This window comes from Lygodium microphyllum, chromosome 29 (assembly GCF_053477565.2).
Source record: "Lygodium microphyllum isolate KBCC chromosome 29, Lygodium_microphyllum_v1.1.10, whole genome shotgun sequence".
NCBI lineage: Eukaryota > Viridiplantae > Streptophyta > Polypodiopsida > Schizaeales > Lygodiaceae > Lygodium > Lygodium microphyllum.
In genome coordinates, this window is record NC_141163.1 from 53,259,115 (window position 1) to 53,277,377 (window position 18,263).

Sequence of the window (18,263 nt, forward strand, 5' to 3'; positions counted from 1 at the left end):
TCTTTGGAGCTCCAAGAGGAAATGTCCTAGTCTACATCACTAGTCCTCATACTCCATGACACAAAAAAGAGGTCCAAAGCCCTCATGAAAAAGGTAGTGATACCTTCCTTATACGTCATAGTACATTGTACATTTGCATATGCAGTGCTTCTCACACAAAGTTGGCATATCCTATCGTCTACTGGAATATCTATCCATCTACTTGTCTCTATCCTCAACTAATGGGAGGAAATGTGCATATGTCCAATAACAACCTACATACTATAGGAGAGGTGTGTGTCCATATATTGTGGTTGAACAATAAATCCATCCTTAGAGAGGTGTAGGAAGCAGCTCCAGTAAAACTCCATCTTTGGTCCTAAAGGGAGTGGCAACTAGATCTAAGTCCTCCTTGTCTAAACTCTTAAGACATTGACCCTAATGACTAAATTTAGCTCAAATTGACTTAGAGGGATCCAAGTCCTCCCTGTCTAAACTCTTAGGACATCGACCCTAATGACTGAATTTATCTCAAATTGATTGAGAGGGAGTGTAGGACATTCCAAGCTATAGTCAAAGGGTGGGAGCTAGTTGATGTTTAGCCTATACAAGCTCACCCAAGTGGCCATTTGTGAGTACCAACAATCCCTCTCACTTGCCTCTACTGGTTGTTTGGAGGAACTCAATGCCAATCTAGGATATTTGTGGCACGAGAGCTCCCATATCCCATGTAAGAAAATCATTACTCTAAAGAGTGCCTCCACAACCATAGGTGCTGCCCCTAACTCTGCTCTGATGATATGGAGTGGGGTGGAGGGCTCACTTATGATCATGTAGGTTGTTTGGAGGAACTCAATGCCAATCTAGGATATATGTGGTACGAGAGCTCCCGTATCCCATGTAAGAAAGTCATTACTCTAAAGAGTGCCTCCACAACCATAGGTGCTGCCCCTAACTCTGCTCTAATGATATGGAATGGGGTGGAGGGCTCACTTCTAATCATGCATGATATCATCATGACCAAGGGTCTCTTTGTGCGGTCCCAACCATCATAATGGTCTCTTAGTCTCGTCAACAGGTGGGCTTAATTATATGTGATATATGTTGCAACCTTAGACCTCTGCTCCATATAGAAGAGTAGGTGTGACTAATGTGTCAAATAACCATAGTTTGGTGCGAGGTTCCTAATATTGTATATGGGCACACTAGCTCTCAAGGGCTCCACTACATGCTCCACTACATTTCCTCCAAGTGTAAACTGATACATAAATTGAGTCAAACATGCTGTCAATGTGTTGAATACCATGACTTTGGTTTTCCCAAGATTCACTATGAGATCTCTATCTCTCTGAAAGGTATATAGTGCATCCAAGTGATGCTATAGGCCCTTTGGTGAGTCTGAAACGAGTACAATATCATTGGCATATAATAGTATTGGTATTAACATTCTAGTTAGGCCACCTCCACCTCCACCTCCCCTATCAATGTAGTCAAACACCTCATCTATGTATAGTTCAAATAGTGTGGGTGAAAGTGGGCATCCCTGTTTTGCTCCTATGGTGCTATCGATCCTCTTAAACATCCCCCTGGGTGTGCGCATATGGCTTGTTACTTTCTCATATAATGTATAAATGCCCCCTTGCATACCTTTTGGCGCTCCAATCTCCTACAATCTTTGCATAAAACATGTTCGAGCTACTATGTCAAATACCTTGCAAAAATCCACAAAGCAAAAATAAATCCTCTTGTCTCAAGCTTGGCCCTCCTCAATGATTGCTTGAGTGTGAGGATATCGTTCAATGTGGTATATCCAGGCCTAAAACTAGTTTGCCCTTGTGCTCTCTTGCCTTGCATCTTAGTCCATGCATTAAGCTCATGCTCTAGTATTGATCCATATATCTTATCTAGCGTGTGGCCAATCATGATGGTCTTATAGTTACTAGGAATTAGAGGGTCGCCACTCTTAAACAATGGAAGAATAGTATGGTCTGACCATATTTTTGGGAATCCCTCACATACTACTTCGTTGAACATACCTACCAATATGGGTGCCAGAGTGTCATATGCATGTGAGAAGTGCTCTGCTGCCACTAGATCATCCTCATCTTGTGCCCTCCCCCTTGCACCCTCGACCCACCCATCCCTCACATGGTAGCCCTCGCCATACCCCCCTCCCCCACCCATCCAACCCTCTCCTTAACTAATAGTACAGATAATAGACTATTATGTATAATACATGACATGTGGGGACATGTAACTATGTGAGAGCGAGCCCAACATGTGACACATGAGAGAGAGAGAGAGAGAGAGAGAGAGAGAGAGAGAGAGAGAGAGAGGTGACATAGAAGGCATACCACACACACACACAGACACAGAGGACACGTAGAGTTTTCGAGAGGGTGCTACATAGCTATCTCGCCCCTCACCCTAAAAAAAAAACCTCTCCTTAACTAATGGTATAGATGTATAAATATAAAAGATTATGTTATTTAAGAGATGAATGATCGAGGATAAAAATATACAATACAATTCCGGAATAATTCCTCTCGATAATAGAACTACTGTAGTCACAAAGGAAAAAAGCACATTTTCATTAAAAAAGAAAACTCTCGAATGAGATAGGAGTGGAACATGGCATTGCAGGAGAAGCTTACACAATACCAAATCGACCTTATATTTAATCATGGCAACAACTACCTTCCTGTACATGTTTGTTTTATACAAGGAATGTCGAGCACTGTCGCCACCTCCGACGATGCCCGCACGCGCAAGCCTCCACGTCTCCCGCTCCTCGATCTCCAAGCCAATCATCATTGTAAGTGCAGGAATTTCTTCTTCTTCTTCTTCTTCTTCTTCTGGTGAATCTTCCTCCTTTCCTTTGCAATGATGTTGGTGATGATCATGCCACTGCTGCTTCTTCTTCTTATTCTCACAAATCCCATTGCCTGTGCAATGATGCCAGTGATGATCATGGTGCTGCGTCTTCTTTCTTCTTCTTATTCTCACGAACGTCCTTTTCTTTGGAATGATGCCGGTGATGGTCGTGCTGCTGTTGCTTCTTTGTTCTTATTCTCGTCGCAATATGTCGTGCAACGATGGCGGTGTCGACGACGACGACGATTCTTGATGGATGCACACACATCAGCCACCCGCTACCAGAACGAACTTTACTTGAATCGAGGAGGTGGTGGCATAAGCGAAGAAGATGACGCAGAGAACTTTCTGGACGCTCAGCCTGATTGCAGGCCATCAGAATTACAGTTCAAGAACGTCAATCAGGTTATTGCGAAGGTCAGTAACATGGCCTAGCTACTCCAGTCTATATGCTATCATGTCCTTCAAGGCACCATTGCTTTCAACGCTTTCCAAGGAAGAAGAACTTAGCTACAGTTTTCACCAAAGACTTGGGAAGAGTTTCAAACTTGTATTGATGCAAAAAAGAATGGGATTCTCTTTGACAAAAAGAAAATTAGGATGTAAAGTCGTCATTGAAAATCTTTGTGAAGCAACTTCAAAGGTGCAACTCTATATGCTAGAGCTTAGTAGAATGCACACACACACACTCTCTCTCTCTCTTTATTTCCGTAAAAGGTAATTGTATTAATTACGAAAAAAGTACAAGATCACATAATTACAAAATACAAGACAGCTCTAGGCCATCGTGCATAAAATCCGAGACACCATAGTCAAAGTATAAATAAAGTAGAGTGACTATAGAGGGGGGCTGAAGAAATTGCAGCGTGCCAAATGAACAAGTCCTGTCTAGGGAGAAATATCTATTAGTGCAATCAAGTCAAGCTGCCAATGAAGAAGTCCTTTCAAGCGGGCTATATGCCTTTGCATTCCCAATAAAGCATCAAAGATGAATGCATTCTTCATGGTCCATATCCGCCAACAGCCTTAGAAATGTAAGAAGGGAAAAAGGACTTTTGTATCAACCTGCATAGGATCTACAAACTTGGGCTGTCCGTAGATCCAATCTTTTGGAAGCATTGATAGGCCAACCACACGGAACCAAATGGCCGAAAGTAGTGCCCAAACATTTCATGTCACCGGGCAAGTAAGGAACTGATGATGTCATGTTTCTACTGACATTTGACAAAAGAAGCAATAACCATTGGAAATCCTTCGCTTGGAGAGTGCAAAAGGCAAGAGGAAGCGCACCGATCAATACTCCAAATGAAGAATTTGGATCAAAAGGTGTTTTGTTAATCCAGCTTGCATTACCATAGATTTCCACCCCACCTTGCCTTTCTGGAGACTCTAGGTGGTATTGCCTTTTTGGACAAACGAGTTCTTATTATGTATAAGCAAGCGATACATGTGATTGGCTGAAGTATGACCTGAAAGTAATTGGCCATTAATCATCCAATACTGCCAAGGGGCCTCATGGTCCAGAGAGGAAAAAGGTTGCATGGCTCGTAGAGATGTTGAGATGGTGCTGCACAAATTATGATAGCCTTGGGGAACGCGAAAGTAGCAATTTGATTTGAAGGACATAACTCCCCCATTGACCAGTAGAAGAGCGTTAGCAACAGCGATGAGTCCCAGGCACACCATCCTATTTAATATTGGCTATTGTTCCTCTTTGCCTTGCCAGGAGAGAAGCTTCGAAATCACTAGCAGTTTCGCTATTAGGAAGTTGGCTGCCTCTCGATCCGGAGGTGGGTGTCAATAAGCTTTGACAGGGATTGATCTCCAAGAGTGAACCAAATGATTCAGCAACATTGAAGACTTAAGATGGAAAGGTTGCTTAGCATTAATCACATGCCACCATGAAGTAAAAATCTTGTTTTCCCATGCTTAATGCCTTGAGTCTCAATGAAATTCCTGGCAGTCAATGCTAAAAATATCTAGAATGTGCCCAGCTCTCTTTGGCATGTACATACTCAATCATGAATTGACATATCTGCTAGCACCATCTCTCAGATCATGCGTGATCTGATACAAAAGAATATACAATGATAAAAGCCCGTCATAGTACATACAACAAGGACCACCAGAGTAGAACCATGGATACCCAAGGAGTGGGTATGCAAGCCACCACCAAGGTGCCTCGGAGAGAAGCTAATGTCAATGTCGATCATAACAACTCCTAAAAACAGAGAAGAATCATAGTAGCTCTTGATATTTGTCAATAGTATCTCACAGTAGCATACAAGACTATCTTGTCAAAAATGCCTTTGAACATATGTGACCATGGATTCCTCGCCGTTGGCCAGACTGCCAAACCATCCCCTCAGGTGAGCTCAAACTAGGAGCCAAATCTGCTCTTTGTCAAAGAACCAACTCAGCATGAACTTGGATGTTAATTCCAGCTCCAGGATTTGAACCTACTAGATGTCGGTCGATGCGTCAAGGAAAACCCTCTTGGGAACCCATGCACTTGTATACCTGTATAGATGAGGTGTACCAACCCCATCTTGCCACCCTCTCACACTCCCTCTTTGGCAATGGGGAGTTGTGAGGGATGATTGCATCATTTGTACTAGCAACCTGGAAGGAAGGCCCCTACAAGCATTGTTAAGACTACAGAGCTGGAGCCTAAACCTGGACTTGGAGATGAGGAAGACTCGCTGAGAGAGTCATCACCCTTCGTCACCACCTGTGCCTGCTCTTGCTGTAAAGTTGCAAATGTCTTGCAATCCTTCTAGAGGTGGCTTTCTTGCCACAATAATAGCATGGAGCTTCTTCTTCTTTTGCTATATGGCACCCTTCTCTGAATGTGGAATATTTGAAGCACCAAGAGATAGCATCCTTACAGAAACCTGAAGTTGAACACAAGAAGTCTCCAACATAAAACTTGTGGATGAGGAAATAATGTTGGCATGCTTACCATTAGGAGGAGAGGCTGGAGGAGCCATGAGGAGGGAGATATAGAGAAGATGAAGACAAGGGATCTTCACGGAGAAAAGTATGCTAAAAATACACACTCACAAGGATTGCATGAGTTCAAAGTAGTAAAGAAAGCACATAGAGAAAAGATCAATAGTGTCGAGATGGTAGTGATGAGAACACGACAATCGGATGCACATGAACACTCTCTAAAGGAAAATACGGATCAATCATAGCCAAAAAACTTGTAACCTGTTGCCTAGCCGTGCACAGAAGCAAAAGAGCAAAACATAGATGCTGATCATTCAGTAAAAGGCAGACATGAGCTGCATTAAATGCAGTCGACTTGTAGGAAAACAGGTCGCCTCAGCCCACTGTTCCCAAAATACAGACTTGGAAGGGTCAATAATAGGTCCCCAGCCCTGAAATAGCCTCAAAAAACTATAAATGCAAATATGTCAGACTGCAAAACACTGAGAAGATAGTAGTAGAACAGGCTGAAAATTAGCAAAAGATGGTCACCGAGGCTACAAATCAGGTGCAGCAGTTAGAAACAGGTCAAATCAGCAGATGAAAAGTCAAAATTCAGACATGAAACAGTGTAAAACAGCAGCAGGAACAATGATCCTGCAATTTGATACCATGCCAGAAGTGGATGCAGTGATGGGAGCATGGAAAACTACTGTAATAGACTGCTGAACACAAGAGACAAAGGAAAGAAAAAGAGAAACACTACACAAAGAACTCAGAAACAAAGAGATACTTGTGAAATGCAATCCATATACCAAGATATGAGATAGTACAGAAGCAATGTGAGTCACCAATTGTGAAGGCATTGGCACCTGCTCCTCTCCCTCCACCAAAACCTGTCAGATGATGAATGATAGATGATGCATGATACATAATGACTGAGGAGGAGAAGCTTGAATAAATAGGCAAAAATAATGCCATAAATAATGTCAAGTTGGCCGACATTAAATGCTGGTCAGCCAGCAATGAATGCCATAAACACCATCAAAATGACAAATAAAAAATGCCTAAAATATCTAGAATGTGCCTAGCCCTCTTTGGCATGCATAGACTCAACCATGAATTGACATATCTACTAACAGAAGGTGGGTCTGCCAAGGCTTGCCCCACCAATTGTTCCTATGAAGGGAGAGAGAATTGGAGCACCTCACCACTAGCTGCTAGGTGAGACAACATTGTCAGAATGGGGTGAGTGATTGAGGCAAAAAACAACGGACTCAGCGGACAACCTTGCCTGATCGATTGTGGAAGGGGAAAGGGTGTCGTGACGCTATCATTGAGTAGACTTGAAGAGGAATCCATGCTAATAGTATTCACAACTCTAGACATCCTCAGATTGAATCTCGTGCCTTGCATCAACTGACTCAAGAAGGACCATTCCAAATGGTCAAAGGCTTTTTCAAGGTCTAGCTAAACCATCACCATTTCTTGTTTCGAAGTGGCACCCTTCTAAATGCAATTTTCAGCCCAAGTTAATTAATTTTCAAAAAATTAATTTAATTATGAATCCTTGCTCAAAAAAATAATTTTACTAATTAACATTAAATTGGCTAGGCCAATTTGTCATCCAAGTATTCATGAGCATTTATTAGCCCTTGAACTAGTATTAATTAATTATCTAATTCCAAGTTCCTAATATCACCACTGATATTAATGGCTAATAAAGTCTTCTAGGTGAAAATCTAACACCAAGTACCACCTAGTACCTATCAAGGATAACTTCTTACAACTTTTGCCTTTGGCACTCACTGGCTTCTTAGGGCCCTTGGCTTGTCATTATGAAATAACTAACTTGCACATTACATGTGCACCTCACATTTGCACATTTGATTAACTCTTAATCAAATGCTAAGTAAAGCATCAAAATTTCATATCCTTGTGACACATGCACTTTTCTTGCTAGAGATAAAATCCTATGTGAAATAATATGTGCAAAAGTGCTTATAATGTGAGCATAATGAAACTGAACATCACAAATAAGATGGGTCCTCGTGTCCCTTACAAATTCCTCTATATCCATGAATTTTTGTAGTGGCATTGCCTTAGACTAGCCATGCCCATGATACCTTTTTGGTCATGATGGATTGATTGCTGAAGGTGTTGCACTTTATTCTTGCAAAACCAAATTGTGCAAAGCCATGAATCAGCTTATTTGTTTGCCAAGCACTTGGTTTTTATCATGAGGTTTGTGTTTTGATATAAGTGGTAACCATGACCTGAGTCTAACATAAATTTTGACAAATGATCATTCCAAAGATGAAGATGTATTAACCATTAGGTTTACCTAGTGAAATAGCCAATTACTGTCATCCTAAGCTCATTGTGACTAGCCGAAAATCGACTTCCATAGTTGGACCCTTGCTGCTCAATTTCCTCCCTAGAACTTTAGACATTGATGGATAAACAGTAAGAAATAATCAAACCTCAGGGAATATGCATTGTGCATATATCTCCTATGCCAATTTTATTGGGAGGGTTATCTTCCATAGACCATAGGTTGGCTTTTCCTATAGAAATACTAATGTATGGCCCACAAGTTGACTTTTCTTACAAGAATGCTAACATGGCCTATCCTTGCTGATGTATAGTTATGAGTTGGGACCACCAATTGCTGTGGATGTAATGGAGTGAAAATACAATTTATAGTCAATTTTTTGCACAACATGCAAGAGATGTTGACAATTACTAGCCATCACCATAATTTTTGAGTTCTCTAAGACATAGGACATACCTAAAGGTATTGAAAGAATTTGATTTGATAGCATGAATGAATGAGCAACTAGTGCCCTATGAAGTTGTTTTGAGGAATGCCTAGGGCAAAGGTGAAATGATTATCTTGATTAAGGGAGTCTTTTACCTAGTGGATACAACTTGTTACATTCACTCAAACCTGAATTGGTTCTTCACCATAAGATTAAGTGATACTAGGCTAGAAGCGTTACATCCTTGGACATTGTGGACATGCTTGCAGCATTCGCCATTGACCATTGATTAATGGATATTTTAGTGTGCATATACCTTAAAAGCTAGGGTGGTTGAGGAGTCCTATAAAAGGGAGGTAGAGGCTAGCCGTGCCACATGTTGCTGATCGCCACACTTCGCCTCCAAGTCCGTTGGTAGTTCCTTCTATATATTGGGATGGTGTGGGCTGATGGCATGGGGCATCAACCCTTGCAGTGGGAGCTTAGCCCAATATGCTGCTAGATCCAAGGCTCAAGGGTGAGTTTGTTTGACTCTATTGTTGGGAAACCAGCTTGATGTCCCTCCATGTTTCATCCTATGCTTGTGTGGCTTCTATCATCTCATGCCTGCAGGTAGGAAATCTAGGTGGGTGTTTCAAATCCCACTTTTAAACCATCACAAGGACCACCTAGAGCCATTTTGAATGTCCAAAACAGTAGCCAAAAATGTATCCCTAGTAACCTCTCTAACAAGGTTCTGCCATTTAATTGCTTTAAACTATTTGTTTTGTTGTTTTATGCGCTAAACAAAGAGTTCTTGAATACAACAAAAAAGGAGAGGAAGAAGCATTTGAATGGCCAATCATACTAGTAATTTTAGCTTTCCAACACTCATGATACTTTATTAAATCCATGATTCAATAAGGAGGGATGAAGGGGAAAATTTTCTGGAATGGATTAATATTACCAATCATGTTGCTTTGTCTAAATTTTAATGTAAACTCCTTTAATATTGAGTGATCATAAAAAGTATAATCAGTACACAAGTTGACACAATGTGTATGTCCAATGATTAGATGTAAGCTTGGCTTAAAATTTCAGGAAGTTAGCTTAATTCCTCAATTTTATGTTGCTCATATAGGATGAAAGGGCTTTACAATTGGAGCTCAAGTGTTTGCTCTCACTTCAAAAGAAAAAAGACCGAACATTGTCTAGTAGTAAGAAATAACATTGTTGTAATTTCTGTTATCAACTTGCCCTATTTGATTTCTCTCATCCACCTCTAGACCAAACACTATATTTCATTTTTCACATTCAACAACCACTGCAATGGTCATACCAATACAATATGTGGTATCATTGTCTCAACACAGAGGTCATATGATACTTTGAATTGTGTGCTCTTGAGAATTCGAGAAATCTTAATTTAGATGAATAATGTACCGATATGCTGACATATCTATCCAAGTACAACCATAGATTCTTAGTTTTTCCACATTGCATTTGTTATTCAGACCCTCAAGCTGTAATCTTTCTATAATATGGCTACTGCTTTATAAAAACCTCATCCTAAGTTTGGGCTTGCAGACTTGCTGTTCTACTTTTCTTAAAGTCATAATTTTTGTTGGGCTTTGTCAGCACTGTTGACTTCAACTTCCTGATTTTAAAAAAAACACGATGGTCTTTTTGCTGTAATACCAAGCATGGATATAAATCAAGGTGGATTTAGTTTGGATACATTCAAGATGTATGAAATCCAAGCATGGATATCATAAAGGCGATGCATGTCATTTTCACAGTCTAAGCACAATGAGGGCAAGAGCAAAAGACAAAGGAATACGATTAGTAGTGAAGACTGAATACTAGTGTGTCATTTTAATTTGTCTCAATGCTTCTTCTTTAAGGCGAATACAAATTGATTATGGAGTAATGGTTTGGTCCCATTTTCCTTGATTGATTGCTTGACTTTGGCCTTTTAAATACATCTTGACATCATATTTTGGTACATCCTATATGGATCTTTCACTAATTAATGTAGCTATAGGCATTGGCAAGTTTCTTCTCAAACATCCAGTCTTTGAGTTAGGCTTCCACCTGGATGTTTGGATGGTCCTTGTTTTCATCTATGGATGTATAGTCATATGTTTCAATTTCATTTTTATCATATCCCTCAAGAGTCGAGAAGAAAGAAGAAAAAGACAAGATAAAGAAGAAGAATGACAAGAAAGACCAATAAACAACAACATTAGAAAAATAGCATTTGAAAGAATTTAGGATGTTCCTTGGAAGCCGCCCCCCAGTTTGTAGCTACCCCCCAACTTGAAGTAGCCCCCCAACCTAATTGTTGATGGGGTTGACAAAGGATTGACAAAGGGTGACTGCTCATGAAGTGCATGTCAACTTGGAAGTTGCCCCCGAGCTTGAAGCTACCCTTCTGGATGGATTCAGCAGATACAACCAAGTGCAGATAGCAGAAGAGGACCAATCCAAAACAACCTTCACCACAGAATGGGGGACCTACACTTATCGAGTGATGCCGTTTGGACTCTGCAATGCCCCTGCTACTTTCCAGCGAGTCATGATGGCCGCATTTCAAAATCATCTGCACGACTTTATTGAGGTATATTTGGATGACTTCTGTGTCTATAGTTTGATTTGTGAACACTGGGGACACCTGGAACAATGCTTTGACCGATGCCGGGAGTATGGGATTTCCCTCAACCCCGACAAATGCATCTTTGGGGTCTCTTTTGGAGTCCTGTTGGGCCACATTGTCTCTGCACAAGGGATATTAACAGACCCTGCAAAGATCGAAAAGATTGCAGCCCTGACCGCACAAGTGCATGGACCTGAAATGATTGGCTGACGAAATGGTACGTTGATGGATTGGCACATTGCGCTGCCTCCTGCGACTCCAGTACTGCCATGCTCCCACCACACCATCTTGCCTTCCATGTTGCCATAGCCAACAGCCCGCTAACCTGTCTGCTCTGCTCTATTTCTTCTTGCTATCTTGCCACATTCCATCACGCTGTGCCTTACTTTGAACCCCTGCTCTCCCGGATTGTACATCTGCCTAGCCACCTGTGCTTGCAATGGTAACTACTCCCCCCGCCCTAGCAGCATTGTTCCAAGTTATGACCTCCACCCTTTCCTTGTCTTTCATTGCCTCCTCACAAGAGTCACCATGGGATCAATAGGGTGCCAAAATGTCAGCAACACAAGAACCTGCAAAACAACTAGAAGGAGAAAACTTAATCCATGAGTACTCTAGTGCAGCTCCCATAGCTCCCATGACCAATACTATTCTACAGATCAGGTTTGATCTTGATGTAGAGCTTGACATTAGAGATAGAGTGGCAGCCCTAGAGGCATCATCTTTGGCATGTCAGTGAGATAGACCACTGATGCATGCATTAAAAGACATGATATAGGCAGTTCTCAGAGGCACCTTGGCAAGAGTTATGAAAATAACCCCATTAGGGAAAGAGTGCTTTAGCGTCACAGCTTCAACACACCACAACAATCTACAAAAACACTTGCCACTATCCCATTAGATGTGTGCTTCTTTGATGGATGGATTGAGGACATAGACTTGGAGATGGCAAAGCTATCATAGTACATTTCCTATCCTCAACGAGTACTTCCTGCCTCGTATATCGCAAATTGTAGAGCTTTGGGACATGTGATCTAGTGGGATAAGACCTTCATAGATGTGATGGTGAAGGGACACACTCTGCACCCATTAGTTGGGGTTATGGTTCCCCCTTCTGCATTGGACTCCCTTCTTTGAGCCACTCCCTTCCTTGAGCCATTAGAATTCCATCGGTCTAGGGAGGGTTTATGCTTCAAATGTTATACTATGCTGGCCTTCCAGGGTAGTACTTTGCTTTGTGGGATGGTAGGCCACCTTGCACCAAATGCCCCAAGATGCAGCACAGAGGAGATAGACTACTAGGCCTTGCCCAGCCTCCTTTGAGAATGAGGGGGGAGGGCCCAGGCCTCATAGGATGAGTGAGAGGGAGCGTAAGAGGAGATTAGCTGCTAAGTACATGGTTGGGTTATCCTCATTGTGGGGAGGGCACTATGGGTGACTGAGAGTAGAGGAGGCATGGCTGGTTATATATGCCCCTGATAGTCAAAGAGAGAGGAATTTGTTTTGGACTACTCTTACTTGGTCTTCACCCTGTGTTGACTACCGGATTGGAGGTGGGGATCTTAACAGGGTTGAGGCATTGAAGGACAGAAGGGGCAAATGTATTGACATTATCAGAGGAGGAGAGCCGGCAGCCTAGCAGAATTTTCTATTTCACACTTGGGGATAGGACCTCTGGTTCATGGCTGAGTTTGGCAGATCTACAGGTTTTCTATAGGTTTCGAGAGACAAGATAGGACAGTTGGGGCTAGGCTCTTCTCTCCGTTGGACAGATTTTATAGATAACCGGGCCTATGATAGAGGAAATCTGGTCGGTATTGTTTGGGGAACCACTTTATTGGGGGATGATGCACCAGTGCAGTTTCTTATTGAGGGAACCACATTAACTGCCACTTACATTAGAATTCAGTGTATTATGGTGCGGATTTGAGGGATGATATTACCAGGATTACGAGAGCCAAGTTCTATTCAGCTGGCACTATGCCTGGCTATAATTTGTGGCCTCCAGTGGTTAGGTCACGTGATCCACCTACTTGTCTTGCCTTTGACAGGAGAGGGAAAGTGATTATGTCTTGGGACTGTAGATTCCTGTGCCAGAATGCTAATAATATGGATCAGCCATCTACTGCAAAGAGAGATGGCTGTGGGTGAAATGCATTCGCAATTCTGATTTTTTGGATCAAGAGTTGCTACATTGGAAGCAAAGGCAAAGGGAAGATAGTAATAGTTTCATATCTACATTTGTCCTTTGTTCCTTATGAAAAATGCCACTTTGAATGTTTGGGATATTTGCTCTCAAAGCAAGTGTGATATGTAGAGAGTGTTGGATGCGAATGCTTGGGATGTCTTATGTGTAGTTGCACATAAAACTCATATAGAAGCAGGGAGGATAGTACATTGTCATTGATTTATGTTATTTGATGCTAGAGTTCCATCAGTGCACTGTTCAACTTTGTTGATGTATCCCATCTTGCAGAAAATGATGTGGTGGCCTGATTGTCTCACCCTTTGCAACAACAATTAGTTGGTCAAGCCTTGGTAGATGACACCTTTATGTTCTTGAAGACTTAGAAGGACAATATTCGTAGAGCCATGGACATATGGAAATTATTAGCTCAAGCTTCAAGGCTGCACATCAATATGCACCAATCCGCTCTCATACATTGTATGGAATGAGACTTATTGGCATTGGGTTGGTAGGGGAAGGTAGTAATGCAAGGCAGCATTATGATGCACTTGGGATATCCTATGGGTGTACATGTCCTACCTAAGCAACTACTTGATCAGATTTCAGCTTGTATTGTAGACAAATTTGTATGGCATTACTAGGATTTCTTGGGATCATATATGACACCTAAACCAATGGGTGGCGGTGCAATTTTAGATGTGGAGACACGTGTGACAGCGCTCTAGGTGGACTTTGTTCAATGGACTTTGTTCAATGCCATGTGTGTTGGGCAGAAACCGCGTGTTGCCATTGCTAGATTTTTTCTTAAGGACATGGGTATTTTGCATGAATACACTTGAATTCAGGCCTTACAGTGGCATGTGCTTAATATTGATCAGCCCATATGCCTGAACTCCTCCCTAGTGCTGACTCATCTTGTGCGTTCTTTGTAAGTGGTCCTCAAGAAATCCTCTTGGCATCTCACAAAAAATTGATTATTAGCCAATTCCTTGCCAATTGAAATTATGGCATTATTGGAGAGGTGGCTGCTCCATGCATAGGCATTATTCACTCCACCCCTGTTGTACCGTCTTCTTGATCTGTTGGATAGCTTGTTAGAGAGTTTTTGTATGTGCATTGTGTTCTTTTGTTCACCTTTTGGCTTTGTGATAGCTTTCCCATTTTGTATGGTTGGCTTGAAGGCTTGATGTTTTCTTGGAAAGGGTATGATTGTGCTTGGTTGGCTAGATGGCATGATGTAAATATTTCTATACATTAATTCCAAAACAAAAATCCCAAGAAAAGAGAATTCTATTAATAACACCTTGGAGAAAAACCCCCAAGGTAAATACAACATACAAGAAACTTTGTGAAGAGTAACTAAGTACATCAAAGATGTTAGCAGTCATGTTTGTCATGCCTTGTCATCTCCTGCCTGTGAGCCTCAGTCTGAGTTAGACGAGGACATTAGGAGCCTTGACATGTCTGTCATGTGTTATGATGGGGGAGGCTAGTCACTCTTGACTGGCTCTCTTAGGATGTGTATTTCTTTTTGGCCTTTTTAGTGGGCAGCCACTGGCTACCCAGCCACTTTTTGGTCACTGTTGTGGGGCGCCCATTTTAGGGCACTTTTAGGGTTTGCGCCCATTTTAGGGTTAGGGTTAGGGTTTGTCCGTTGCCTATTTATTGGCAGCCCCCCTCCCCACTTGATCACTTGTCTTCTTGCAGATTCCGACACTCCTTCTCCCCCGTGGTGGTGCTGCCATCATCATCAGCCTGATCTGGTGCCCTCACCTGCAGGGACTGATCTGTCCATTTCAGTGTATTCAGCATTCATTTCAGTCAGTGCAGGTCTCTCTTCCTTATTTTCTGCTTTCTCTCTCTCTCTCCCTCCGTGTTCGTATTCCCTCTTCCGTTGCGCACTCTCACATGGTATCATCGCCAAACTGAGAGCACGGAGGTCTTCATCGACTGGAGAGACACCACACCTATCATTTGTTGCTGCCCCCCTTCTCTCCAACAGCCAGGCGGCCCCTCCAGGTGGTCTATACATTTGCGTTTGCTGCCTCAGCCCCTTCCAGAGGCTGCCACGTCATCAACCAGCCCCTATCTACTTGCGTTTTCAGCTGGGCGGCCTTCTCTTCAGCTGGGCGACTCCACTACAGGCTGCGTTTTGCATCCAAGGTGGTCGTTTTCCCTCTTGGTGGCTTTTCTCCAGCTGGCGCTTCTCTTCTTGTCTGCGTTTTGGTGCCTGGCAACTTTCCCTCCGGATTTTGTGCCCTACATAGCTGCGTTTTCACCTCCTGGTGATAGGCGACCTGATTTCCTGGAGTTTGGTGGTTCTTCTGGTGGTTGGTGACCCTTCTGGTGGTCATTCTTCGGCATCGGCACAGTTTTCTTTGGTGTTTGGTGTTTTGCAGATTTAGCAGATGTCTTATCATCAGTTTACAGGTTTTGATGACTCAGATGACGAGCTTTTGTCTCGGCACTCATCTGAACGGAGGCGTGATTTCTATCGCGAGGATCGTCATACGGAGTCTATTCCTTGTTCTCGTCCCCCTTCTATTCATGTATCTCGGCGATCCCCCTCCAGTGGGCCGAAGATGCAGCCTTTGGTACCCCCTGTACAGGTACCCGTACTTCCTCAACTGCCCAAAGAGGACCGGTTGGATGGCTCCAACTTTTCTCTATGGTCCTGCAAGGTGGAGTGTATCTTGGACTCTTTCGATCTTTGGGAGCTTGTTTCTGTTCCTATTCCCCGGCCTAAGGTGGATCCCGCAGATGGGACATCTATGGATCGTGCAGCCTTATGGGATCGGCTCAATTCTAGAGCCAGATCTTTCCTCTTTCTGAGTTTGCAGGATTCTGTCCTTGTTCATGTTCACAGGTTGAAGACTGCAGTAGATGTGTGGAGAAAGCTCGCGTCTCTCTATCAACAGAAGACGTTTGCCTACCGGATATCTCTCGAAAAGAAGTTGCGGATGCTCGCTATTGATGATAGTCCTTCCATGAAGGACCACATCAATAGATTACAGGATATGAGGGATGAGCTTGCATCCCTCGGTCGGACGATATCTTCTGAAGACATGGCTATGATTCTTTTGACTCAGCTGCCATCGCCTCGGTTTGATGTCTTCTACACCAGCCTTCTTACATCGAGGACCCGTGAGAAGCTTCTATGGGAGGAGCTATCCCCGCTTGTCTTGGAGCATGACGAGCGACTCAGAGGGTCAGTGCTAGTGGATCCGACTCCACTAGAGCCTTTGTTGCAGGTTCGGGAGGACAGAAGAAGAAGAAGAAGTCAAAGGCTAAGCAGAAGGACAGTTCTTTAGGCTCTGACTCAAATTCAGAGAGACCGAAGTGCCCACACTGTGGGAAAGGGACACATCCCGAGGAGAAATGCTGGAAGAAGTATCCTCACCTTCGTCCGGGAGCGAAGGATGGATCTACATGGAGCCTTCTTCTACCTCTACACCAGCTGTTACCCATGAGTCAGTGTTCCTTCATATCCATGCTTTGGAGGAGGATGCTTCTTCTTCCGTGGCTACAGTGTCTTCTACGCAGCCTTGGTTAGTGGACAGTGGTGCTTCGAGTCATATGACTCCCCGAGGTGATTTGTTACAGGATCTCCATCCATCAGAGGGTTCAGTCACTGTTGGTGACATTTTATCGGTGCCTATTAGTGGTGTTGGCACATTGCCTTTGTTTACTGACCGACCTTCGAGCTCCTTTTCACAGGCCCTACATGTTCTGGATTTGGGCCTTCCCCTCCTCTCAGTTTATGGCCTTACGAGGCTTGGCACACGAGTGATCTTCACTGAGCATGCCGTTGTTATTGAGGATTCTTCTACAGGAGCTGTCTTATCTACAGGTTGGCAGGAGAACGGGCTTTATAGGCTCCATTCCCCTTCTTTGATGCAGGGTCCTCTGCGGCAGTCTATTGCTACACCCATTCCCGCTTGTGCACCTACTATTCCACAGGTTCCTTCCCATCTCCCACCTTCTCCTCCGGTGGTTTCCTCGTACCCCCCATCCCTTTCAGAGGGGGACGATCTCGGTGATGTGGCTGTGGATTCCCTGCCCCCTAGTGTTTTAGAGGGGGATTCCCAGGATCGTGAGGAGCTCCTTCAGCGGCAGTCTACATCGACGGACTTCATCGACATTGGCATTCCTCTTGCCACCCCAGGATCTATTTCCTCTTCGGCCTTCAGCCACATCCAGGATTTGAGAGGGGGTGTTAGCAGTCATGTTTGTCATGCCTTGTCATCTCCTGCCTGTGAGCCTCAGTCTGAGTCAGACGAGGACATTAGGAGCCCTAACATGTTTGTCGTGTTATGATGGGAGAGGCTAGTCACTCTTGACTGGCTCTCTTAGGATGTGTATTTCTTTTTGGCCTCTTTTAGTGGGCAGCCACTGGCTGCCCGGCCACTTTTTGGTCATTGTTGTGGGCCGCCCATTTTAGGGCACTTTTAGGGTTTGCGCCCATTTTAGGGTTAGGGTTATGGTTTATCTGTTGTCTATTTATTGGCAGCCCCCCTCCCCACTTGATCACTTGTCTTCTTGCAGATTCCGACACTCCTTCTCCCCCGTGGTGGTGCTGGCATCATCATCAGCTTGATCTGGTGCCCTCACTGACGCTGTGGGCTGCGCGCAGGGACTGATCAGTCCATTTCAGTGTATTCAGCATTCATTTCAGTCAGTGCAGATTTCTCTTCCTTATTTTCTGCTTTCTCTCTCTCTCTCTCTCCCTCCGTGTTCGTATTCCCTCTTCCGTTGCGCTCTCTCACAAAAGATACAATGGTTGTGTGATCAACCAATCTGGTGGGCTAAAATGCCAGACCATCTAAGGCGTAGTATGAAAGAAGGTGTTTAAATCCCAAATCCGCAGGAAAGCCTCTCTTTTCTTCCTCATCCT

The 18,263-nt window shown here is 43.4% G+C and overlaps 1 protein-coding gene across 6 annotated transcripts in view; it reads left to right on the forward strand.

The window, feature by feature from the left end:
* Positions 1-2,611: 2,611 nt before the first annotated feature.
* LOC148010634 (uncharacterized) overlaps positions 2,612-18,263 on the forward strand; it is a 160,378-nt gene continuing 144,726 nt past the window's right edge. For 5 of the 6 annotated variants that reach the window (XR_015689569.1, XM_087672069.1, XM_087672070.1 and 2 more), the window contains exons 1-3: positions 2,612-2,794; positions 3,125-3,270; positions 9,667-9,742. Coding sequence is in view for 5 of the 6 variants with exons in the window: in XM_087672069.1 (XP_087528195.1) it covers positions 2,707-2,794; positions 3,125-3,270; positions 9,667-9,742 (310 nt within the window). In the remaining variant the exon portion in view is untranslated. The remainder of the gene's footprint in view (positions 2,795-3,124; positions 3,271-9,666; positions 9,743-18,263) is intronic. The other variant, XM_087672071.1, reaches the window with a different exon arrangement.